The following is a 21,953-nucleotide window of genomic DNA, read 5'->3' as shown; positions in this document are numbered from 1 at the left end:
AAATGACAAAACATCTTCAAGTAACATTTGTTATTTTTTAAAAACTCAATCAGAGATTACAATACTCATTATAAAGATTTAACATCCACTATTTCTGTAACACATCAATCATCTTTATGAACTATCAAAAATGAATTCTTTGTATCATCCTTTTCTGGAATCAATGCAAGTATTAACATAAAAACTTTTTTTTTTTTTTGGCAAGGCAATGGGGTTAAATGGTGTGCCCAAGGCCACACAGCTAGGTAATTATTAAGTGTCTGAGGCCGGATTTGAACTCAGGTACTCCTGACTCCAGGGTTCGTGCTCTATCCACTGTGCCACCTACCTGACCCACATAAAAACTTTAAAACAAAAATAAGGCTTTAATTTTTAAATCTAGGACCTTCAAAATCAAATGGAAATTTCAAGTATACATGAACTTCATGAACAAAGGAAAAAGGTTTGAGAAATAGATATACATGGTATAAAAAAGTAAAATCTTAAGGTAACTGAAAAAATAACATATATACATGTATATGTGTGTGTGTGTGTGTGTGTGTGTGTATATATATATATATATATATGAAATACAATTTTCAAGAAGTACATTTCCAACTGTGTCAAAATGTATTCCCCTAAATAGAGTACTTATTCGCTCCTTCCATAAATGTGATATTAAGTTGTCCCTAAAAAAGTGAGGGAGAATAGTTTGCCTACATGGTAGCAAATCTTTTAGACTTGAATAAAGTAAGGAGTAAATGTAACATGCATTCATTGAATAACTATATATAGCTTCCTTACACCTAAGGAAGAGAATACAAAAATACAGATTTAAAATTTACATTTTAAAATAATTTTTTAAAGGAAGGGGGAATAAATTAGGATAGCATTAGGATTGTTTTCTGCTTCCATCTCCTAAAAATGGTAATGTGGTAAAACTTTGCTAATTTGGAAACAAAGGAGAAAATGAAATCTAACTTCTATCCAAAATGATCCTAGATTCTACATATACAAAAACTGAAATTGATTTTAGTCTCTGATATGTGGCTCATCTTGAATTGGGGATCTATCCAATTGGACTGTGGTGGCATTATTTTTCCCAAATTTTATTACTAAAAGTAATTTTTTCCCAAAGAATTTACTAAAAGAAAGTGGAGTGTGAAGTGGAGAGGAAGAGGTAGATTTATGATTTCATTTATACAGGGAACTCCTGGTGATTTCTCATTCTTCAATAAAAATTATGTTGAGAATTTCTAGAATAGCAGTGTAGGTTTCTGGAGACATTACATCAAAGAAGGAGTCACTGAATCTAAGGCTAGATATTCTAAATCTGCCCTTTAGAATAACATTGACCCAGATCAGGAACCTATAAACCTGGCAATTACCAATGCACTTCATCAACAGTTCCTCAACTTTATTATCTTAGAATGCTGCCATGGGCAGGTTAAGGGACTTACCTAGTCAGAAAATAAATATGTTTTAGAGGTGGGACTTATAGAGAGGTCTTCCTAACTTTTGAGGCTAGCTATTTATCCTTTATATCCTACTGATTCACTTTTAAATTATTAAGGCAAAAATGTTCAAATTGTTCTTCAGATACCTAGTATACTACAGATACTCTGGGCAAATCATCTTACCTCCTGAACTTGTTTCCTCATCTATAAAATGAGGAAAAGAATAGTTGTGATGAAGATCAAATAAAATGTAGGTTAAAAGTGCTTTGTGAATCTTAAAAACTAAAACTGAGCCATTGGTACTATAATTAACAAAAACAATATCAACAGTCACAAAACCATATATAAGAGTCTTCATCCCATGGTAGAAAAAATGAGAGAAAACTCAAAAGGTAATAATCACTAGTTCATATGATAACAGAACTTGAGTCAGGTTTTCATGAAGAAATTTACTACTGGTTTTAAAAAAAAGTACTCTTTGAAACTCTTTCCTATCTAACATTAGAGTAATAGTCGGAAATGCTTTTCAATCCTATTATAAGAGATTGATTCCTTTTAAAGCTTGCCCAAAGCAACACAGCTAGGTAATCATTAAGTGTTTGAGGCCACATTTGAACCCAGACTCCTGACTCCAAGACCAGTGCTCTATCCACTGTGCCACCTAGCCGCCCCTAATAATGTCTCTCTTAAAAATATGACTGCTTTTTTTCAATGGACATTCTTTTGCTAGTTTTTCCTCTTGGAGAAATTTATGCCACTTGCCCATACTATTTGTAAGTTTTGAATCAGATTTAGTTTTCTGAGCATGGCTTAAAAACTACAAAAGTAAAATGTATTCATTAGATATCTGAGTACCAAAGTCCTAATTCACTAGCATGTCAGAGAAAGTCAATTAAATAACTCTTGGACTCAAGAGGAAAATGTAAAAGTACTAAATGATTATTAAGAAAACTAAATAAAAAAGACACTCAAACTTGGATGTTGGCTCTCTGATTACATAATCATGTGTGCATTATTCCTTTGCAAAGTTTTACTAATATGAGCAATTTTGTTTTTGGTATCCACATGAAACCACTTGCATGCCTCATATGAATCAAAATTGATCACTTCAGTAGCAGCTAGGTGGCACAGTGGATAGATAGAGTACCAGCCCTGGAGTCAGGAGGACCAGAGTTCAAATTTGATCTCAGACACTTAATGACCTATCTTGTATGAGCCTGGGCAAGCCACTTAATACCACTGCCTTGTAAAAGCCCCCCTCCCCCAATGAAGCAATTCTTTATTTTGTTTCATTACTTTAAATTGAGCACTCATTTTGCTAAGGCAAATTATATATTGAGATTTTATATAAGTTACAGCTTCCAGTCAAAAAAGTGCCAATTAAAATGGAAAAGTTTCCCCCCTATTCTGTATCTAAGAATTTCCTTGGAATATTGCATCGAGGATATACCATTTTAAACATTTGCTCTTTACTAAGCAAAATGCAGAAAAACATTCCATACATATTCTTGGCATGGATCAATCAATTTAATTAAATACTGGAATGCTACTATTGACTTCCAAAACAATATTAATCTACATTTATATATTTTATGGGGGGGAAAATTGATCCCTTCAAGTTTAAATATGTGATCTTAGGATTTCTTTCATGACTATAACTCAAGACTGACAAAAGAGTATTATGATTATCACTATCACTACCACCATCAGCACCACCCTCCACCCCCCTGAGCTGGCCACTTCAGTGTATGTAATATTTTACTCTATTTTTTAAAAGCCCATTCGTTTTTGACAACACTTCAAGAAGATACGTACTATTTTCCATATGTGTGTGTGTGTGTGTATAATATATATATATATATATATATATATATATATATATATATATATATATATATATGTATATATGGTTTTTTTTGCAAGGCAGTGGGGTTAAGTGACTTGCCCAAGGTCACACAGCTAGGCAATTATTATGTGTCTGAGACAGGATTTGAATTTAGGTCCTCCTAACTCCAGGGCCAGTGATCTATCCACTGCATCACCTAGCCGCCCTATTTATATTTAAGAAATTAAAATAAATTCTCCCAAACCCAAAGAAGAAAAGGCTATAATACAGACTTTCTGTTCCTAATTTTCATATTAAGATGATAAGACTTCAACTTTCAGTGGATGACATTTTCCCATAGATTGTCCTAAAAACTTTGAAGTTAACAGACTGGAAATAACATCGAGAGGAACTTTATTTTATCATTTCAGGAGTTACAATTTAGTTGTTCTATATGGGAATTTATCCCAGTTTAAAAAAAATCATCCTCTCCTAGAGGAGGGCAATTTTAAATCTCCCTTGGTACTTCTTCTAGGAAGTTAACTGTCAGAAAATATTTCTTTTCATTGTTGATAAAAATGACTTTTTATATGCCACTATCACAGGAAGTTTTTCCCACCTTAATGTACATTTATGCTATCTTATTAAGAATTTTATTCTTTTTTTTAAGTTTTTTTTCAAGGCAAACGGAGTTAAGTGGCTTGCCCAAGGCCACACAGCTAGGTAATTATTAAGTGCCTGAGGTACTCAGGTACTCCTGACTCCAGGGTTGGTGCTCTACCCACTGTGCAACCTAGCCACCCCAAGAATTTTAGTCTTATTTGCCAAAGCCATTTGGTATTCTGAGCCCATTCTCCAAAGCCTTAGATAACCCTCATCATCTAACTGAATGATATATATTTAAATCAAAACAAAGCAATACAATATTTCCAAGACTATGCCTTGGTTTAAATGCAAATACTGGCTCTGGGAATAAAGGTGTTCCACTAAAAAAAGATTTTGGATTCCTTTAGTCAGTTTTAAACTAATTCAGTCTAGATAACTTGTTCTTAACCTTTTTGGCAGTCTATTGAAACATGGAGTTCTTCTCAGAATAATATTTTTAAGTACATACAATAAAATACATAGGAAAAGGAAATAGAAAGGAAACATTATTTTGAAGTACCAACCCTGAAAGGTGCAGTTAGTTGGCTCAATGTATAGAGTCTAAGGCCTGGAGTCAGAAGACCTGAGTTCAAATCTGTCTACAAAAATATTCTAGTTATGTAACCCCAGGCAAGTCACTTAATGTCTGTTTGCCTTGATTCCCTGGAAAAGGAAATGGCAAACTACTCCAGCATCTTTGCTAAGAAAATTTTATGGACCAGAATAGTTAACAGGATTTTGAGGAGTCAGATAAGAATGAATAACAGTTATCCAAAAGAGAGAGAGAGAGAGAGAGAGAGAGAGAGAGAGAGAGAGAGAGAGAGAGAGAGAGAGAGAGAAAGAACGGACTCTTGGATCTAGTTCAAGTTTTAATCAGGCATCATCATATAGTCTAGATTTTCCTAATGTTGAAATAAATATGAGCGGAGGAAAGGTGGTACAAAGTGTGCCAAAGAGAACTTGGGCTCAAATTCCAGTTATGCCACTTGCTGACTGTGTGAATTGACAAAACACAAATTCTCTGGGAATTAATTTCTTCATCTGTAAAATAAGGGGGTTAGATTATTAGATGATTGCTAAGGTCCCTTTCCTTTTTAAAGCTATCTTATAATACTAATTACTGGCCATTTCCCCCCCTAGATTTGCCAGGTTTGTCATTCCCATAGAACAGTTTGTGTTAGTTGAGCTTTTTTTTTTTGCAAGGCAAATGGGGTTGTGGCTTGCCCAAGGCCACACAGCTAGGTAATTATTGTCTGAGGCCCGATTTGAACTCAAGGTACTCCTGACTCCAAGGGTGGTGCTCTATCCACTGTGCCACCTAGTCACCCCTAGTTGAGCTTCTTAAAAAGTAATAGCAATGTTAACTGATACCAGTTTTCTGTTCAATATGGAGTGTTTACAAATTCATTTTTTTGCTAAAATATGGTCACAAATATGACTGCATTGTCTGGCTCAGTTTCAAACTTTCTGGTTCAAAGTCAAGAATGAGGGAAAAAAATTCCTGACCTAATTTGAAGGCCAATTCACAGTAAAGGTTGTTGATTCCTTAAAAAGGAACTGTAGGGGGCAGCTAGGTGGCACAGGGGATAGAGCACCTGCCCTGGAGTGGGGAGGACCCCAGTTCAAATCCGGCCTCAGTCATAGAATTAATTGCTAGATATGTGACCTTGGGCAAGTCACTTAACCCCACTGCCTTAAATAAAAAAAAATATTTTTTAAGTAATTGTGATATATCTGTTTTAAAGACCAAAATTCAGCTAATAATCAAAAGTAACTGGTGTAAGAGAACTAGAAAAATATTTTTTTTTCCATACCAAAAATAAATGGAATGTTTGGTTCACTGAGATCCTCTACACTAATGTTCTTAGAAAAATTCTGCCCTGCTCCCCTGCTGCTACCAGTCCATTTAATGAGTCATTTTTGCAGCCTGGGGCTATATAGAGACATCTATGAACACTGGAAATGGGGTCTGGCTGGGAGAAATCTGAGTGGAACAATCCAACAAAGTGTAAAAGAAGGTTCCATACCCATACTGGAAACTGCAACAGGAACAGATATCACCTGGCAGCTTTGTCACCCATTATCCCAGTTCTGGGTCACAGATTCAGAGCAGATTAAAAATGGGACCCATACCCAGAGTGTCATTATGGGGTAGGTAAGGAGCCTTGAGCTGAGTATCAGAAATTCATAAATAAGCTACTGCTGTCTACTTCAGATCCCAGGAGCAGAATGGAGTCTTAGGTCCAGCTTCTAAATCAGTCTGAATCCTACAGAGGAAAAACCAGGGCAGAAATCTCAGACCAAAGTGAGCAGCTGAATAACAGAAGTTTACTACTGTTTTGATCCAAAACTTGCAATGGAATTTGGGGAGGCGAGGGGAGATAGACAGACCTTGGCCCTGAATCTGACCACTTTAGGGGCACTAGGGTGGTGCAGTCCCAGCCGGAACTGAGCTATCCCTGAGATCCTGAAACAACACAACTCAGTATCCAATATGAATGAAAAGACCAGCCCAGACCTTCTTTCCAGAAGGGCTCCAAGTTGAACAATCAACATAAAGTCTGAAGTAAAGAAGAAAGTTGGAACAATAAGCAAGCAAAGAATCCAACAAAAAAAAAAAATTAGTGACAAGGATGCTAAAGACAGAAACTTAGAAAAGAAAGACGCCAAAACACCTAAAGCCTTAAAGAAAAACACAGCTTGGTCACAAATTCAGCTAGAATTCTTAAAAATTTAAAAATGTATTACAAGTGAAATGAGGACTCAAAGGGAAAAAAATGGAAAAGAAACAAGAGCTGTGGAAGAAAAAACTGGAAAGAGAATTAACAGCCTAGAAGAAATACAAACCTTATCCAAGCAACAAACTCCCTGAAAATTGGAATGGAAGTATAAGTCAATGACTCTATGCAACAATAAGAAATATTAAAAAAAATCAAAAGACTAAAAAACTAGAAAAAATATAAAATATTTTAAAGCAAAATAACTGACTTAAAAATAGATCAAGAAAACATTTAAGAATCATTGAACTCTCTTGAACACCATAACATAAGAAACATAACATAAAATAATAAAAACAAGCAAGCAAAAAAAAAAAAAGAGCCTAGCTAGCTATCCTCTTTCTATAGAGGCTGTAATGTGAAAAGAACATGTAACTGAGAGCCAGGAAGCCTGGATTTCATTTGTCTCTGACACTGAGTTATTGTGCAACAAACAAGTCACTTCCCCTCAGATTTTTGACCTATATAATGGAAGGGTTGGACTAGTAGATCTCAAATTTCATTTCAGCTCTAATATTCTATGACTACAGTACAAAGATGATTCCAGGAAAATTTCCAGTACCTTATTGATCTACATTACACATATTTATATAATGCTTTATACTTATGATTACTAATTAATAGTATCCTTTGTTAAAAGCTTATAAATGCCTTTTTATCTTTTTAGTTTTTACAAGGCAGTGAGGTTAAGTGACTTGTCCAAGGTCATACAGCTAGTAATTATTATGTGTCTGAGACCAGATTTGAACTCAGGTCCTCCTGACTTTGGGCCAGTGTTCTATTCACTGTGCCACCTAGTTGCCCCTTATAAAATACTTTCTTGACAATAATTCTATGAAGAATATTATGAAAGTATCATACTCATTATTTTCTAGATCTTGGCACTATTTGCTCAAAGTTCTCATTTCAGCATTGATATCTGGGCCAAGGTCTTCTGTATAATTCCAGTTATCCATTCTCTATTCTAGGCTGTCTCTTCTAAGTAGTATTACCATAACTTTAGAGCTACGAAACAAATTAGCAGAGAAGCCAGAACTGGCACATAGATGGGTCTTCTGACTCCTAGTTCAATAGTCTTTCCATAGACCAAAGTTTACTTACCATTTTGCCTGGTCAATTTGTGTTAGGGGGAAAAAATAACTTACTCTACTGAAAAGTAAATGGTAAAGAAAAAAAAAAGCTTATATTTCAAACTACTGACAATATTACAACTTTCTGTATCATGTCATGCAATCATAGTCATTTGTTTTTAGCTTGGTAGTTCTTGAAGTTAACACAAAAATCATACCATGTTTAAGATACAGTACATCTAGAATAAAAGGAATGCTTATCCATCAAGTAGGAAAGATAAAACCTATATTATCATATGATGTATTCTTTCACATAAATAAATGCTAACTGCTGCTAAAGTTGTTGGAATTTAAATTTTCTGAAAAGCACACACATACACTCAAACACATGTGACCTATTTACAATTCTCAATTCAAAGTGGTATGCAAATTAATAATATCTTAGAACTGTAGAATTATATATTATTTTTTCTATAGTCCAAGTAGTATCTTTCCTTCTGAAATAACATGGTAGCACTTCTATCCATCTAGCTACACATTTGGTCTATTTTACATTGCTGTTATTTGTACAAAGTGAAGATGAAAGTAATCCGCACTAGTCCTGCACCCAGAGGAACTCTTGATCATCTTCCAGGTTTCTTCTCAATTAGACTGAAAACTCTACAATGCCAGGAAGCTTATATATTCTAAGACTGATTGGTATACAGAAAATGTTTAAGAAATATTTCCTAGTTAGTGCTATGCAGGTTTAACATTCATTAGATGTGAATATTGCTAATATCTAGTAAAGTTATTAGCAGTATATACCCATACTGAAAATATATTAAGCTGTATTTTTCTGGCACAAAATAATTTTTTTTACTAAGAGTTATTATACTGATTAAATTCCATTACATTAAATATTCTTTTATGACCAAAGCTTTCCATAATGATGAAGTTATATTGAAACCATTTGATGCAATGTGCAAATTTTAGCAGTCCCTTGGAATTCAATGAAAGTAGATTTGACCTCTGTCACTTTAGTAGGTAAAATAATATATCACAACTTCTTACTACATTTTAAACATTTTAAAACAATATTGTTACAACCAAAGGCAATCTCAAATCATAAAATAAGCTTGTCTTTTCCAGTTTTAAAATTCTATCATTCACTGAATATTCAAACTTTAGGTGAAACAAGAATAATTCTGAAGGGTAGGTGCTTGACTAATTATAAATTATATTAACTAATGGACTTCATGTACTATATTGTCATTTTCTCACCATTTTCACTTAGGAGGGAAATAATTAATTTGAAGAATAATGTACCTATTTTAAATGACTAAAATCCAATTTTCATTAACATTTTAAAAGAAATACTTCTACACCAAGTTTTAAAGCAGTTCAATGATAAATGACTGAACCTATTAAAATCAAATTTCAAGCTAAAATGATTTTTAAGTCAATTTCAAGAAGTTTAATATAATTTTGCATACTAAAATGCACCATAACGGTAATAATTTAGAAATACAAGTGTGTGTGTGTGTGTGTGTGTGTGTGTGTGTGTGTGTGTGTGTATATATGTATGTTTCACAGAAACAGAATATTCTCCACAGTATAAACCAAGCCATAACTACTATAATCTCTGGATATCATACATTATTTACAATGTACATATTATAAGAATATTAATAAATTATACATACACATATCATATAGAGGTTTATCTACAGACAAGACAAAATTCAAGGTACATTTTTGTAATCTTTGGATACCATGTTATTTACAATATACATAGCAGAAATGTTAGAAGAAGAGCACAGAGCTGAGCAATGTCTCAAAAATTAAAAAATACTATTCAGAACTAGGACAAAGAAGAGAAAATACTTCAAATAAAATTACAACCTTTTACAGATTTTTTAAAAACCATGAAATTTGAGGAGAATTGAAATGCAATTTCTATATTACTCACAAGGAGCTACATTCTGCTTACAAATTTAAGCAATATAGTATGATAAAAAGTTAACTGAACCCCAACAAACAGGACAAAAAGTATTTAGCTGTGTTGGGCTCCATGGCCAGTTCTCCTATGGTGAATCCCTCCTGGACACTACTATTAGCAATACTATAGTAATACTATAGTATTTACTACTATACCAAATAAGCATTCATTTTAAAATTAATTTTAAAATCATAACTGATAATACAGTTAAAATGATTGGTCTCAGTATGTTTACTTTTTATCTGGGCTGAACAATGAAAGACAAAGAAAAGACATAGATCAAAAAAAATCATTTTGCAAATAAGGAGGATTCAATACCTATATCTTACTGTGAAGTAGTTTTCTTGGTACAAAAGAAAATGAAAAGATAAGCACAGAAATATTTTAAATACTGATTTGGAGCTTATATTCCTTCAACAATAATCATTAGGCTAATACTGTATGTAGGCACACACTTCAAGCTCCACAACTCATAGTCTTAACAAATTGATAGCCTACCTGATATGCCATTCTTGCTGGTGTTCAATAAAGCTACAGATGCTGCAGAAACTCTTTTATTGTTCACAGTCTGCCCTGGTTTCCTTGAGGTACATTCTTCACTATCACTGTCCTGTAAATTTAGTAGCCTTGGCTGGAAACACTGTAGTCGACATGATCTGATATTGCTTAGTATTTCAGAAAGGGACAGTCTGTTTTCACAATGTTTATTGGAAGCATTGGTCCATGAGAAATTAGAAGAAAAGTCTACAGTTTGGGAAGAGCTTGAAAAACCATTCAGCATTTCAGGATCTATCTGTTTCAGGACAGGGTCATGCTCAGTGGATATCCGGTCCATTATGACCCTGAAAAACAATATATGATTAATTACTAACTACAAGAGCTTTATAAAATTTTCTTTATTTTTCACTGCCTGAATAGATTGAAAACAAAGAGTTTACCTTCCACCTCTGCCAATTCTCCTTCTTGCGAATCCTATACATCTTCTTGGGACAGTAAGAGTTGTAAGGCAATGCCTATATCTCAACCTATCCAAATCTGCCAGTTCTGAATTGTCATTTGAATGGTTAGTTTGGTCCAATCGAGGCTAAGAAGAAAAGAAATAAAGAAAATGAAACATACAGACTGAGATATCTTAGTCATCAGTATAAAAAAAAACCCTAATTTAAAAAAAACTCTAAATTTAATAGCATTGAAACAACCAATCAAGACTTAAACAAAGAGTTCTATCAACAACATTTTATAGATAAGTTTCTTATCTCTGGCCAGATCTGCAACTTCTGATTATCATTTCTACTTGTGCCTTCTTGGGTCCAGTAGAACAAATGTACTTCCTCTTCCACAAGAGAAATCTTCAAATATCTGAAGCTAAATGTCTCTTTCCCTCCCACCCACCTTAAATCATCTCTTCAGTAAAAACATGTCCAGCTTCTCCCAAGGATCCTTTATATTGAATAGTTTCAAATCATTTACTTTCCTGGTTCTTCACAATGGAATATCTCCCACTTGGGAGTGTGTTTCCTAATACATGCCCCTCCATCCTTATTCTTTAGCCTAAATTTCAATTAATGAGAATTGTAATCACATTTGCTTTCTTGATTGTTATACCATACTACTAATTTACATTAAGAAATTAACAGAATTAAATAAAAAATTCACTTATATTAAAAACTTCCAGTTTGGACTAACAATTTTAGATGGTACAAATTTTTAAAAGACTATGATGTATGGGGCAGCTAGGTGGCATAGTGGATAGAGTACCAGGCTCTGGAGTCAGGAGGTCCTGAGTTCAAATTTGACCTTAGACACATAATAATTACCCAGCTGTGTGACACTGAGCAAATCACTTAACCCCAATGCCTTGCAAAAACAAAAACAAAAACAAACCAACCAAAAAAACTATGATAGTTCCTGATAGAGGTCAAAGTTAAGGGTGGTGCTATTACCAAAATTATAGATGTCTTGGTTTAAGAAACTAGACAGAAAAGAATTTATAATAACTACTTGAAGGAGTCATTGGACAAATGTAAGTTCTCTAAATATTTACCTTCAAAACAAAAACCCAACCAATTGCTTTTCAGTTCCTATTTCCCTTCATGAAAAAGACTAACCTCTGCCTTATGTCCCCTTTAAAAAATAATTTTTGTGTTATTGCCCTGACTACCTCAATAAGCAAAATTTTGCAAAGGAAAGACAAACATTATTGTGTAGGTGGCCTAACTGATTACTGAGACAGATTGATTCTTCAAAAAGCACTTGAAAACCAATCTAATTACCTTACAATCAATCACATCTTACACACTGATTATAATATTTAAAATGCAAGCAATAAGAATGCTGGGTTGACTGATAGGTTTTTTGGTATCTGTTTTTTTAAGTTTTTGTAAGGCAGTAGGGTTAAGTGGCTTGCCCAAGGCCACACAGCTGGGTAATTATTAAGTGTCTGAGGCCAGATTTGAACTCAGGTACTCCTGATTCCAGGGCCGGTGCTCTATCCACTGTGCCACCTAGCTGCCCCTGGTATCTTTTGTATAATTAATTCTTTGAGATAACACTAAATCTATTTCAACCATTTTACTTGTGAGCATAAACTCAACAAAGTGGTTCAACAAGACAAATTCTATCTAAATATATACACTTTAAATATAAAAAGTTCTATTTAGCTAACCCCATCAACTAACTAAATGACTGAATAAAATACTGCCATAAAACAACTTTAAAATTATTATGGCCACATTTGAAACCTGAGAGAGTATGCAGATTAACATCTTGTCTAAGTCAAATGGTTTTCCAAAAGTGAAATGTTTTTAAAATGTATCAATGCCTTTTGATTTTATATCATTTTTAGATAAAATAACAGCACTACACTCACCCTGAATTGAACCACAGCAGTCAATAAATCCATAGTGAAACTAAAAATGTAATGAACATAAATGAAAATCCCCAAATAAAGGAGTCTGATACTCTTAGGAATGTGACTCACTTACTATAGCATATATTCTTCACCCAGTGGTTGCTATATATTGTTTACTAACTTCCCATTTTCATATCAAGAGTATGGTACCTTGACCAGCTCACAATAGCACCAAAAAAAAATTAAGTTCTTACAGCAAAATACTGGCATCCTGCCCTCCTCCTGAAAGCACAGGGACCATCAGGATCATTCTCTTCTTCAGGTTCTGAAACTGGTGATGGTACCTAAACAGAAAAGGTATTCCATTTTTAGTTAAGAATTCATTTAATAGTTCTAGTTTGAAATTATTCCTAAAATCTGAATTCTGGTTTTAAGTAATGATCACTTAAAATTATAAAATAGACTTCAATTTTCCCAAAACATTCTTATATTATCCACATTCATTCAGATCTTGCCAGATAAGTACATCAAGAATTAGATAAAATACTTTGAGGCATGTCATTCTTTCTTACTGGCTGAAAAAAAAAGTTGATCTCAAAAGCAAGGAAAGAAGGCAGAGGCAAAGTAGGTGGATATTATATAGAATGATGTAAAGTATGTCAAAGCCTCTAGGCTCAAAAATGTTCCTACTACCAAATTCCCAGTTTAAAACCCTTCTTTAAAACCCTTCTTTCCGGGTGACATTATTTTCAAAAGATTTCTGTTAATTTTACCACCTGTTAATAATTTACTGCTTTGAGAGATATGGTGGGTAATGGTTTGACCTTAGAATCAGGAAGACTTGGGTTTAAGTCTCATCTCTGAAACATTTCAATTACAGGATCACAAATAAGTCATTGAGTATTAAGGTCCTAAGCAACCGTCTAAGGCTGTAAGTTATGAACATATTGCCAATCACTACACTGTAACAAATTTCCACACTGATGAAATCAGAGGCTTAGTCTTGGTACCACCTAAATTTAAACAAGAGACACAAGACTGAAATAAGGAGTGGAAAGGGCTAAGAATTAAATATAGTTTGTTGGGTTGGGGAGTAAGCTGCAAAGGACGAGGGCCACTAAATATGGCACAACAGGCTGCTGAGGAGTTCAGAAGGACAAAAAAAGACATGAGGAATAGAATAGGCAGAAGAATAGCAAAGCCAAGGAAAGAGCCCCCAGAGAAGCAGCATGGCCATTAAGGCATTAAACAAAGAATCTGAAGATCCAGGAATCTACGTCCAGCTTTATCATTCAAAATGTGTGACGTTGGATAAATTACAAACTCTAACAGTATTCACATTAAAATAAGCTAATGAGATGAAGTTTCCTTTCAGTTATGACATTCTGTGACCTTATAATATGCCTTAAACCAGTGTATTTTAAAATGCAAATATTTAGTAATTTTTTAACAACGTCTCACCTAAAACAGCCTTAAAATACAGCCAAAGCACTAGGGAGTAAAGCAGAAAGAGGCCTCTGAGGAGTTAAAATAGATGTAATACATGCACTGAGGCTCTTACATTTTAGACACAAGGGAGCTCCAGGCTCCTCATTTACAACTATTCACTCTTACTTCACACAAAATTCATGCAAACTTGACTAACTGGTTTTCAAGCCCAAAGATGAGGAATCCTTTAAGGATTGTCAAAATGAAAGCAGAAAAAAGTGACAGTTGACAGAAAGGTTCTAGACAGAAAACTAAAAAAAGCACAGTAACCTGGGGATATCTAACACAGGACAAACAGTTCTATAACCCAGTTATTAGAGAAAAGTATGCTCATAGAAAACTATGAGCATACTTCATTCTTCAAATAAAGTACATAATACATTTTAAGAATTATATCCATAATGGTTGTAATGAAGAAGTTAGCCACTTAAAAGTATATTATTCATCCATTACACTGATGTTAGTAAATGAGGTACTATTGTATTCTATTTGCTTGAATCTTTTATCCCTTTCACAAAGCTATGTGTTCCTACCATGAGGAGGAAATCCAGAAAAAAATTTTTTCCCCTTGTAATGTTTCCTTTGGTTTTTCTGCCATTCCACATTAAAAAAAATCAATTATGACTTCTAGCTGAGTCACCTGAAAGATTTAAAGATAATTTAACTAGCTGAATGTCTTTCTTTGTCCAAGTAGATAAAGGATTAAAGGAGCAACAGGCAAAACACAGATGCTTATTTCTTGGTTAGAGGTAGGGAAAGGCACCTCAATCAGCTCGCCTGGCAAAGAATTACTATAACTGGCACTGAGCAGAAATAAAGGTGTCTTAAGCCCCAGACCTGAAACTTGAAAGGAAATCCCAAATGTGAATATCACTTTTCAATCATGCAAATTGATTTCATTCTTTCCCTTTCTCTTCAAGCATCCCCACCTCCAGAACCTACCCCCAGTTCTATTCATTTGTCCTGCTGCATACAAATACACTTACAAAAGAACTTTCACTAAAACTCTCCTCTACACAAGAATGTTTATTTTCTTCTAAAACTTTTCAGGAAAGTATAGAACAAAGAGAAAGTGATATTAGAAGGATCTGAAAGGAAAGAACACAATTCTAAGTACTATTTCTAGTTCTAACAATAACAAGTTGTATGAAATTGGGGACCAACTTAAATTAGATCTATAAATTCTAGATATCACAAAATGAAAACATTTTAAAACAGATTTACTACTTATTAACTCTGGATGATTCACTGTCATTGGAAAAGACCCATTACCAAAAGAGCCAGTAAGTAGTGCTACCATATGTTTAGAATGAATTTGTAATGTGAAAGGATAAGAGAGAAATCATGGGAGTAAAGGTAGTTAAGTAGAAGTAATGATTTTGTGATTTAAGCACAAAACTATTATCTCACTAAGTAACATCTATTAACTATCCAGTCTATTTGGGAAGGACTTTGGCATCAGTGGTTAACAATTATGGATATACTTCAAACTGAGATGTTTCTCAGATTTTCCTAGCTCATTATGAATCTACCATATACAAATTTATCAAATATTTCTTGAATCCATATAGCCAGGCTGAAATGTACAAAATATAGCTTAAAAATTCATTCAAATTGGTTATTTGCATAATGAAATGCATTTTTCTACAAAAATATATTATACATAATTGTTAAGTTTCTAGGCCAATGAAACAAGTTATTTAATCCATTGTGGTATTACTGTGGTGAGCCTATCACAGGGTTTCTATCTACAAATGTATTTGGCATTTCAATTTGATATTTCAAGTAACACTCACTACAGCCCTTGCAAGTATAAAGTCCATTTTTTCTATTTCAAGATACCTTTCAGGAAATGATATTGGAGAAAAAGTTAATGAACCTGGTACAAAAGAAAATGAGGAAGTGAATATCAGCCAGGTCCAGTCCAGTAAATAGTATCTGATAATCTCTGGCCTGAAGGGTTGGTAATTAACTTCTTTTCCATTTCAGAACTTTGGAGGCAAGGAGTTAGTTCAATTCAATTCAAAATAGGGGTGGAACTGTTAACTTCACTAGCATAAAGAAATCCTAGATAAGGATCCCTCTACCAAAGTATTGTGATTTATAGTCTTAAGAGTTTACTAGAGTATGTTGGCCCAGGATCTCACAGTCAGTATGGGATTTTTTAAGCTAAGCCTACTATTCCATGCTGTCTATCATATGTAAAGCAATGAACATAATTATGCAGGAGCAATCAATCAGGTTTAGTAGACTGGAGATGGGGAGGGGGAGGGGGGAGGGTTTCGTCTAGGTGACCCAACTACAATAAGTGTAGTGAACTCTTCACTAAACTCCAGACTGGATCAAGTAAAAAGCTCCTAACACATTGCCTGGCACAAAACAGGTGCTTAATAAATGCTTCTTTCCTCATTCCCTTCTTTTACACTGACCTAGTCAGACCTCAGTAGTCTTGTCTTCATTTCTGAGCATCACCCATCAGGCAAAGTATTAATATGTACAGAAGAAGGTAAAATAGAATAGAGAACTGAGGATCATGGCATAACAAGATTGTTTCAAGGACCTAAAGGGAATATTTAGGCAGAGGTCCTGATCTGGAGTGTTGTTATATGAACAAGGAATCATTAGATTTGCTTTTGTAAACCCAGAAAACAGTGTTTCCTTTACAGAAACATAGATAATGCCTTGATGTAAAGAAGTAAACAGTAGACAAAACTGTGAATTCATTTCTTAGTTTGCTTTTATTATAAATATGTAATTATTAAATACTTTGCTTTCAAAACCATGCTGGCCTGTCTATGTCTCCTTCTAATCTGCCTTCTGTTTTTTTTTCTGTATATTTAAATGTTTCAGTAGTTCTCTCTTTGTTTTGGCTATTAATATTAACTCCATTCCCTGCCCCCCCATTTAAAAAGGGGAGGGGGCAGGGGAGAGAGAAGTACCACTCTTTTAATAAACTAATATAATCAACTAAAATATGCACACAGAAGCCAAGTCCAAAAATGTATTTTCCCTTCCTGCACCTAGGAATACATCACTTCTGTCAAGAGATATAGAACATTCTTCATCAACCCTATAGAGATGTAGCTGGTCATTGCTTTGATCAGTGATCTTAAGTCACTTAAAGTTGTTTTTCTGTATTATGTTGTATAAATTGTTCTTTTGGTACTAGTACTTTCTTCACTCTATTTCAATTCATACTTTCCAGTATTCTCTGAAATTCTCTCTTTTATCATTTCTTGTGGCATAATTTTATCCCATTACACTCATTCTCCAAATGACAGGTAACTGCAGTATTTTGGTTTTGTCTTCTTTCTTCCTTTTAATCCCTCTATCAGGATCAGTAAATTTGTTTTGCTTATTAATCACCTCGATATTTACTTGTTACAATTATTTCCCTCTTACTAACTTTTCTTCTCTCTATCCCCATCTATTTTCCTATTGAGTTTGATATAGCTCTACATCCAACTCTGTGGGTATATTCAACCATCCTTTGTTCAATTCATAGAGCCGCTTCCAATTGCTTAAATAAATTACCTTCTGGGCATGCTCTAGTCTCATATTGGTATTTCAGAGTTCCTTTTCAGCTCCAGTCTTTTCATTGGAAATATTTCAAAGTCTTCTATTTCTTATAAAGGTCTATTTTTTCCCTTATAGGATTATGCTTAGTTTTACAGTATAAATTATTCTTGGTTTATAAGCCTATTTCTTACTTTTTTCCTTATTCCAAGATCTCTTCTTGTTTTTAGTAGAAATTGATGAGTCAAGTATGATCCTGACTGAACACCTTGGTATTAGAATTACCTCTTCCATAATTTTTTCTTTGGATTCCTGGGACTTTTCATTTTGGAGGTCCATTCAGAAAGTGATTGGTGAAAGCTTTCTGTTTTTAACTTAGTACTCTGGTTCTAAAAGATGTGAGCAATTTTAATCTATGGCTTATTTAAAGACTTTTTAAAAAAAATCATTGTTTTCATGGAATTCAATGAAGCTCAAGTTATTTCTACTTAACCTCTTTACAAGAACAGATTTTTTAATATTATAGCTTACATTTTCCAACTTTTCAATCTTTTGCTTTTGCCCTATTTCCTTTTATTGACTTAGTTTTTTTATATTTTTTTATATCATCTAAACTTCCTCTTATATACACCTTCCAAGAGATAGATCCATTTCTGAAAACAAGAATTTTTTTTTACAAAAGGAAAAAATGGGGAAAGAAAAAAAGTAAAATAGGTCAATATGCTAAAAAAATCTGAAATTACATGCTTATCAGTTGCTGATTGCTTTTCTTTTCTTCTACTTTTCTATTTTAAAAAATATTCTTAGGGGTGGCTAGGTGGCACAGTGGATAAAGCACCAGCCTTGGAGTCAGGAGTACCTGGGTTCAAATCTGGTCTCAGACACTTAATAATTACCTAGCTGTGTGGCCTTGGGCAAGCCACTTAACCCCATTGCCTTGAAAAACCCCAATAAATAAATAAACAAATAAACAAACAAACAAACAAACGAATAAATAAATAAATAAATAAATAAATGTTCTCTGTGGTGAGAGGTGGCTCTTTGGAAGGAGGAATAAAAAAGGGGGGGGATAAATTAAAATGTATATTTAAAAAAAATGTTCCATAATCAAACACCTCCTCCCACATAAATAAAGGAATATAAGTATCTTCTCACAATTCTCCTTTCGAGGTAAAGTTGTTCTTTTTTTGATGGTTTTGCAGTTTTCTTCCATTTTCATTGTTATAATCCTTGATTATTACCATGTTCCTGTTTCTTCTAATTGCTTCACTGTAGTTGTACAGCAGTTCACAAGTCTTTCACAAGTCTTTCACTACATCTTTATGTTAATCCTGATAGTCATTTCTTGAAGCACAGTAACAACTCATTACAATTCAAGTACCATAATTTATCTATCTGATCCCCCTTTATAGGTATGTAATAAATTTTCAATTTTTTGCTACTAGAAAAAGTGATGCTATAAATATTTTGGTCCATGTAGAATCTTTTTAGTCAATGACTTCCTTGGGATTGTAAATCCAAGATTGCAAACTTTAGGTCAGAGAATACAAACATTTTAGTCATTTTATTTGCAAAATTCCAAACTATTTATCAGAGTGGTTATATCCACTGAGAATTTCACCAATACAGCAGTGTGCCCATTTTCCCATAAGACCTCTACATTGACTATTCCCATTTTTGTCATCATCAACAATTTGCTTGGTGTGAAGTGAAAACTGAAAAATATGGATAATTCCTTCATACTGTTAATAGTTAATAGTCCCCTTTTATAAATCTGACTTGATCAAAATTAATTTCCTGAATAATGAATTCCTGAATAAACTAATAAGCTTAGATTGAACATACGTCTTATTTCTTATTTGGTCTCTTTAAGATACCAAACCCTTTTCAGCAATATTGTTAACAAAGATTTTTTTCTCCACCTCCCTTTTTATTCTAGCTCTCTACATTTTGTTCATGCAAAAGTTTTAATTTCATAGATTCAAAATGAACAATTGTATCTTTTCATAATTGTCTCTATCACTTATTTGGTTAAAATTTTATCTCCTACCCACAGATGTGACAGGTATATTATGTTTCTTTTCTATTGATTTAAGTGGTATGATTTTTAAATTCAGTTTCATATATCCACTTTGAATATATTGTAGAATATTGTGTTATTTGTCTCTAAGCCTAATTTCTTTCAAATTGCTTTTTCAGTTTTCTTAGTAGTTCTCAAATAAGGAGTTCCTTCCTAATAAATTGCTGTTTTGGAAGGTTACTGAAAGCTGGGTTAACCTTCAGTATTTCCAATTTTTGCTTGTTTAATCTTTTTTCATTAATTTATTTTATGTTTTAAAGCAGCACTACTGCTACTTTATACTATAGTTTGAAGTCTGAAAATGTTATTCCCTCTTCCTTCCTGGTTTTTTTCACCAATTCCCATGATGGTCTAGATCTTTTGCTATTTCAAGTGAAATGTTATTTTTTTTACCTATCCCATTTTTATTATATCAGATATTCCTTTAGCTATTTAAGATATTTTTGGTTTTGTTTTTGCAAGGCAATGGGGATTAAGTGACTTGCCCAAGGTCACACAGCTAGGTAATTATTGTGTCTGAGATAACATTTGAACTCAGGTCCTCCTGACTCCAGGGTCAGCGCTTTATCCACTGTGACACTTAGCTGTCTTAGGTTCTCATTTTTTTAAGGAATTTTTTTCAAGTATTGAGCTTTGGTAGAATGCCTACCAAATATTTTATGCATTATATAATTATTTTGAATGAGATTTTTCTATTACTGCATTTTAGACTTTGCTATCATATTAAAAATGCTAGTTTTTGTGGGTTGTAAGCCTCAAAACAAGTAGCAATAGCTTTGCTAAAACTATTAATTATCTCAGGGAATTTCTCAATTCCTAGGCTTTTCAGAACATACCTTTTACCTTCATGTGATCAATGAAAGAAAGAAAGAATAATTTTGACTTTTATTTCCAAACCTTTTGCTTTTAATTTCATTCTCTTCTCTTATTGCCATCACTAGCATTTTCATAACATTATCAAAAAACAGTGGAGTGAAGGGAGCATCATTGTTTTATTCCTGTATTAATTGGAAATTTTTCTAGCATGTAACTATTACATACATTTGCTTTTAGTTTGAGATAGATTTTTTTAAAAAAACTTCTCTGCTTTAATTTGTCAGATATTTAGAATAAATTAGTTCTTCATTTTTTGGACAAAAATTTTGAACCACGCCTTACATCACCTTTTATAAATCCAACTTGGTCATAATTAATTTCTTTAATATCACTGTAGTTTGCTTCAAAAGACTTTACTTAAAATTATAGCTATTAGCTATATAGTTATTATTATTGCCTCTTAAAAAAGAGAATGATAATATGACTTCTTTCTCAATTTTGGGTATTGGTATCAGTTGTTCTTTAGAAATGTGATATAATTCTCTTGTAAATATATCCCCTTTCCCCTTTATCCTTCCTCCTCCTCCATTTTGGCAGCTTCTATAGATCTGGTTTTATTTCCTTTTCTGATATTTCATTATTTAAGACTTCTCATTGGTGTTCTTAGCTTAAATGATTTATATTTGTGGATTTAATCCTCATTTCTTTTGTATTGTTTTGTTGTCATACAACCGTGTACAGTAGGTTCTGCTAATTATTTTATTTATTTTAGGTTTTTAGGTTTTTGCAAGGCAAATGGGGTTAAATTTAAATGGCTTGCCCAAGGCCACACAGCTAAATAATTATTAAGTGTCTGAGGCTGGATTTGAACTCAGGTACTTCTGACTCCAGGACCATGCTCTATCCACTGTGCCACCTAGCCACCCTAATTATTTTTTTTCTCATGCTTCTATTGCGATTTCCACTTCTTCACTTTTTATTTTGTTGATTGGACTATTTTTCTGCCCTCTTCTTTCTAATTAATTAAAGGTGTATCAATTTGGGTTGTCTTTTCTAAGAACTCTTTTTTAGATTTATTGCCTTTTTGTTTTCAAAAGATTTCTGCTTTTATGTTTATTTTGGGTTTATTTCTGGTTTTCTTTTTTTAATGAATAACTGACTCATTAATGTCACCTTTTCTATTTTGCTTATGTATATTTTTAGGTATATAATTTTCTTTTCAGGACTTCTTTGAATTTAGGAATGTCTTGGATCTTTTATAATAGCTTGCAATTTCTTGTGTTACTCATCTCTTTAGCTTTAGTTCCCAAACTGTTGCTCTGGTTAAGGGGCAGGTTCTGTTCCCCCTACTGTATTTTTGGGTGGAAGTGGTAGGTCCTGCTTTGTTTAATCTGGGTTACTGTACTTTACTTATTTGAGCTTCTGGGTGCTATATTTTTAGAATTCTTTATAGTATCTCAGGATACAG

At 33.4% G+C, this 21,953-nt stretch overlaps 1 protein-coding gene across 1 annotated transcript in view; it reads right to left on the bottom strand.

The window, feature by feature from the left end:
* Nucleotides 1-21,953, bottom strand: part of EPC2 (enhancer of polycomb homolog 2) — a 183,927-nt gene that overhangs the window by 11,186 nt on the left and 150,788 nt on the right. The window contains exons 8-10 of the mRNA XM_074215134.1: nt 12,840-12,929; nt 10,673-10,818; nt 10,233-10,576 (exon numbers count right to left, since the gene is read on the bottom strand). Coding sequence (XP_074071235.1) covers nt 10,233-10,576; nt 10,673-10,818; nt 12,840-12,929 — 580 coding nt within the window. The remainder of the gene's footprint in view (nt 1-10,232; nt 10,577-10,672; nt 10,819-12,839; nt 12,930-21,953) is intronic.

This window comes from Macrotis lagotis, chromosome 1, assembly GCF_037893015.1.
Source record: "Macrotis lagotis isolate mMagLag1 chromosome 1, bilby.v1.9.chrom.fasta, whole genome shotgun sequence".
In the NCBI taxonomy this organism is placed as follows: domain Eukaryota; kingdom Metazoa; phylum Chordata; class Mammalia; order Peramelemorphia; family Peramelidae; genus Macrotis; species Macrotis lagotis.
This window is presented reverse-complemented; position numbering and strand designations above follow the sequence as displayed.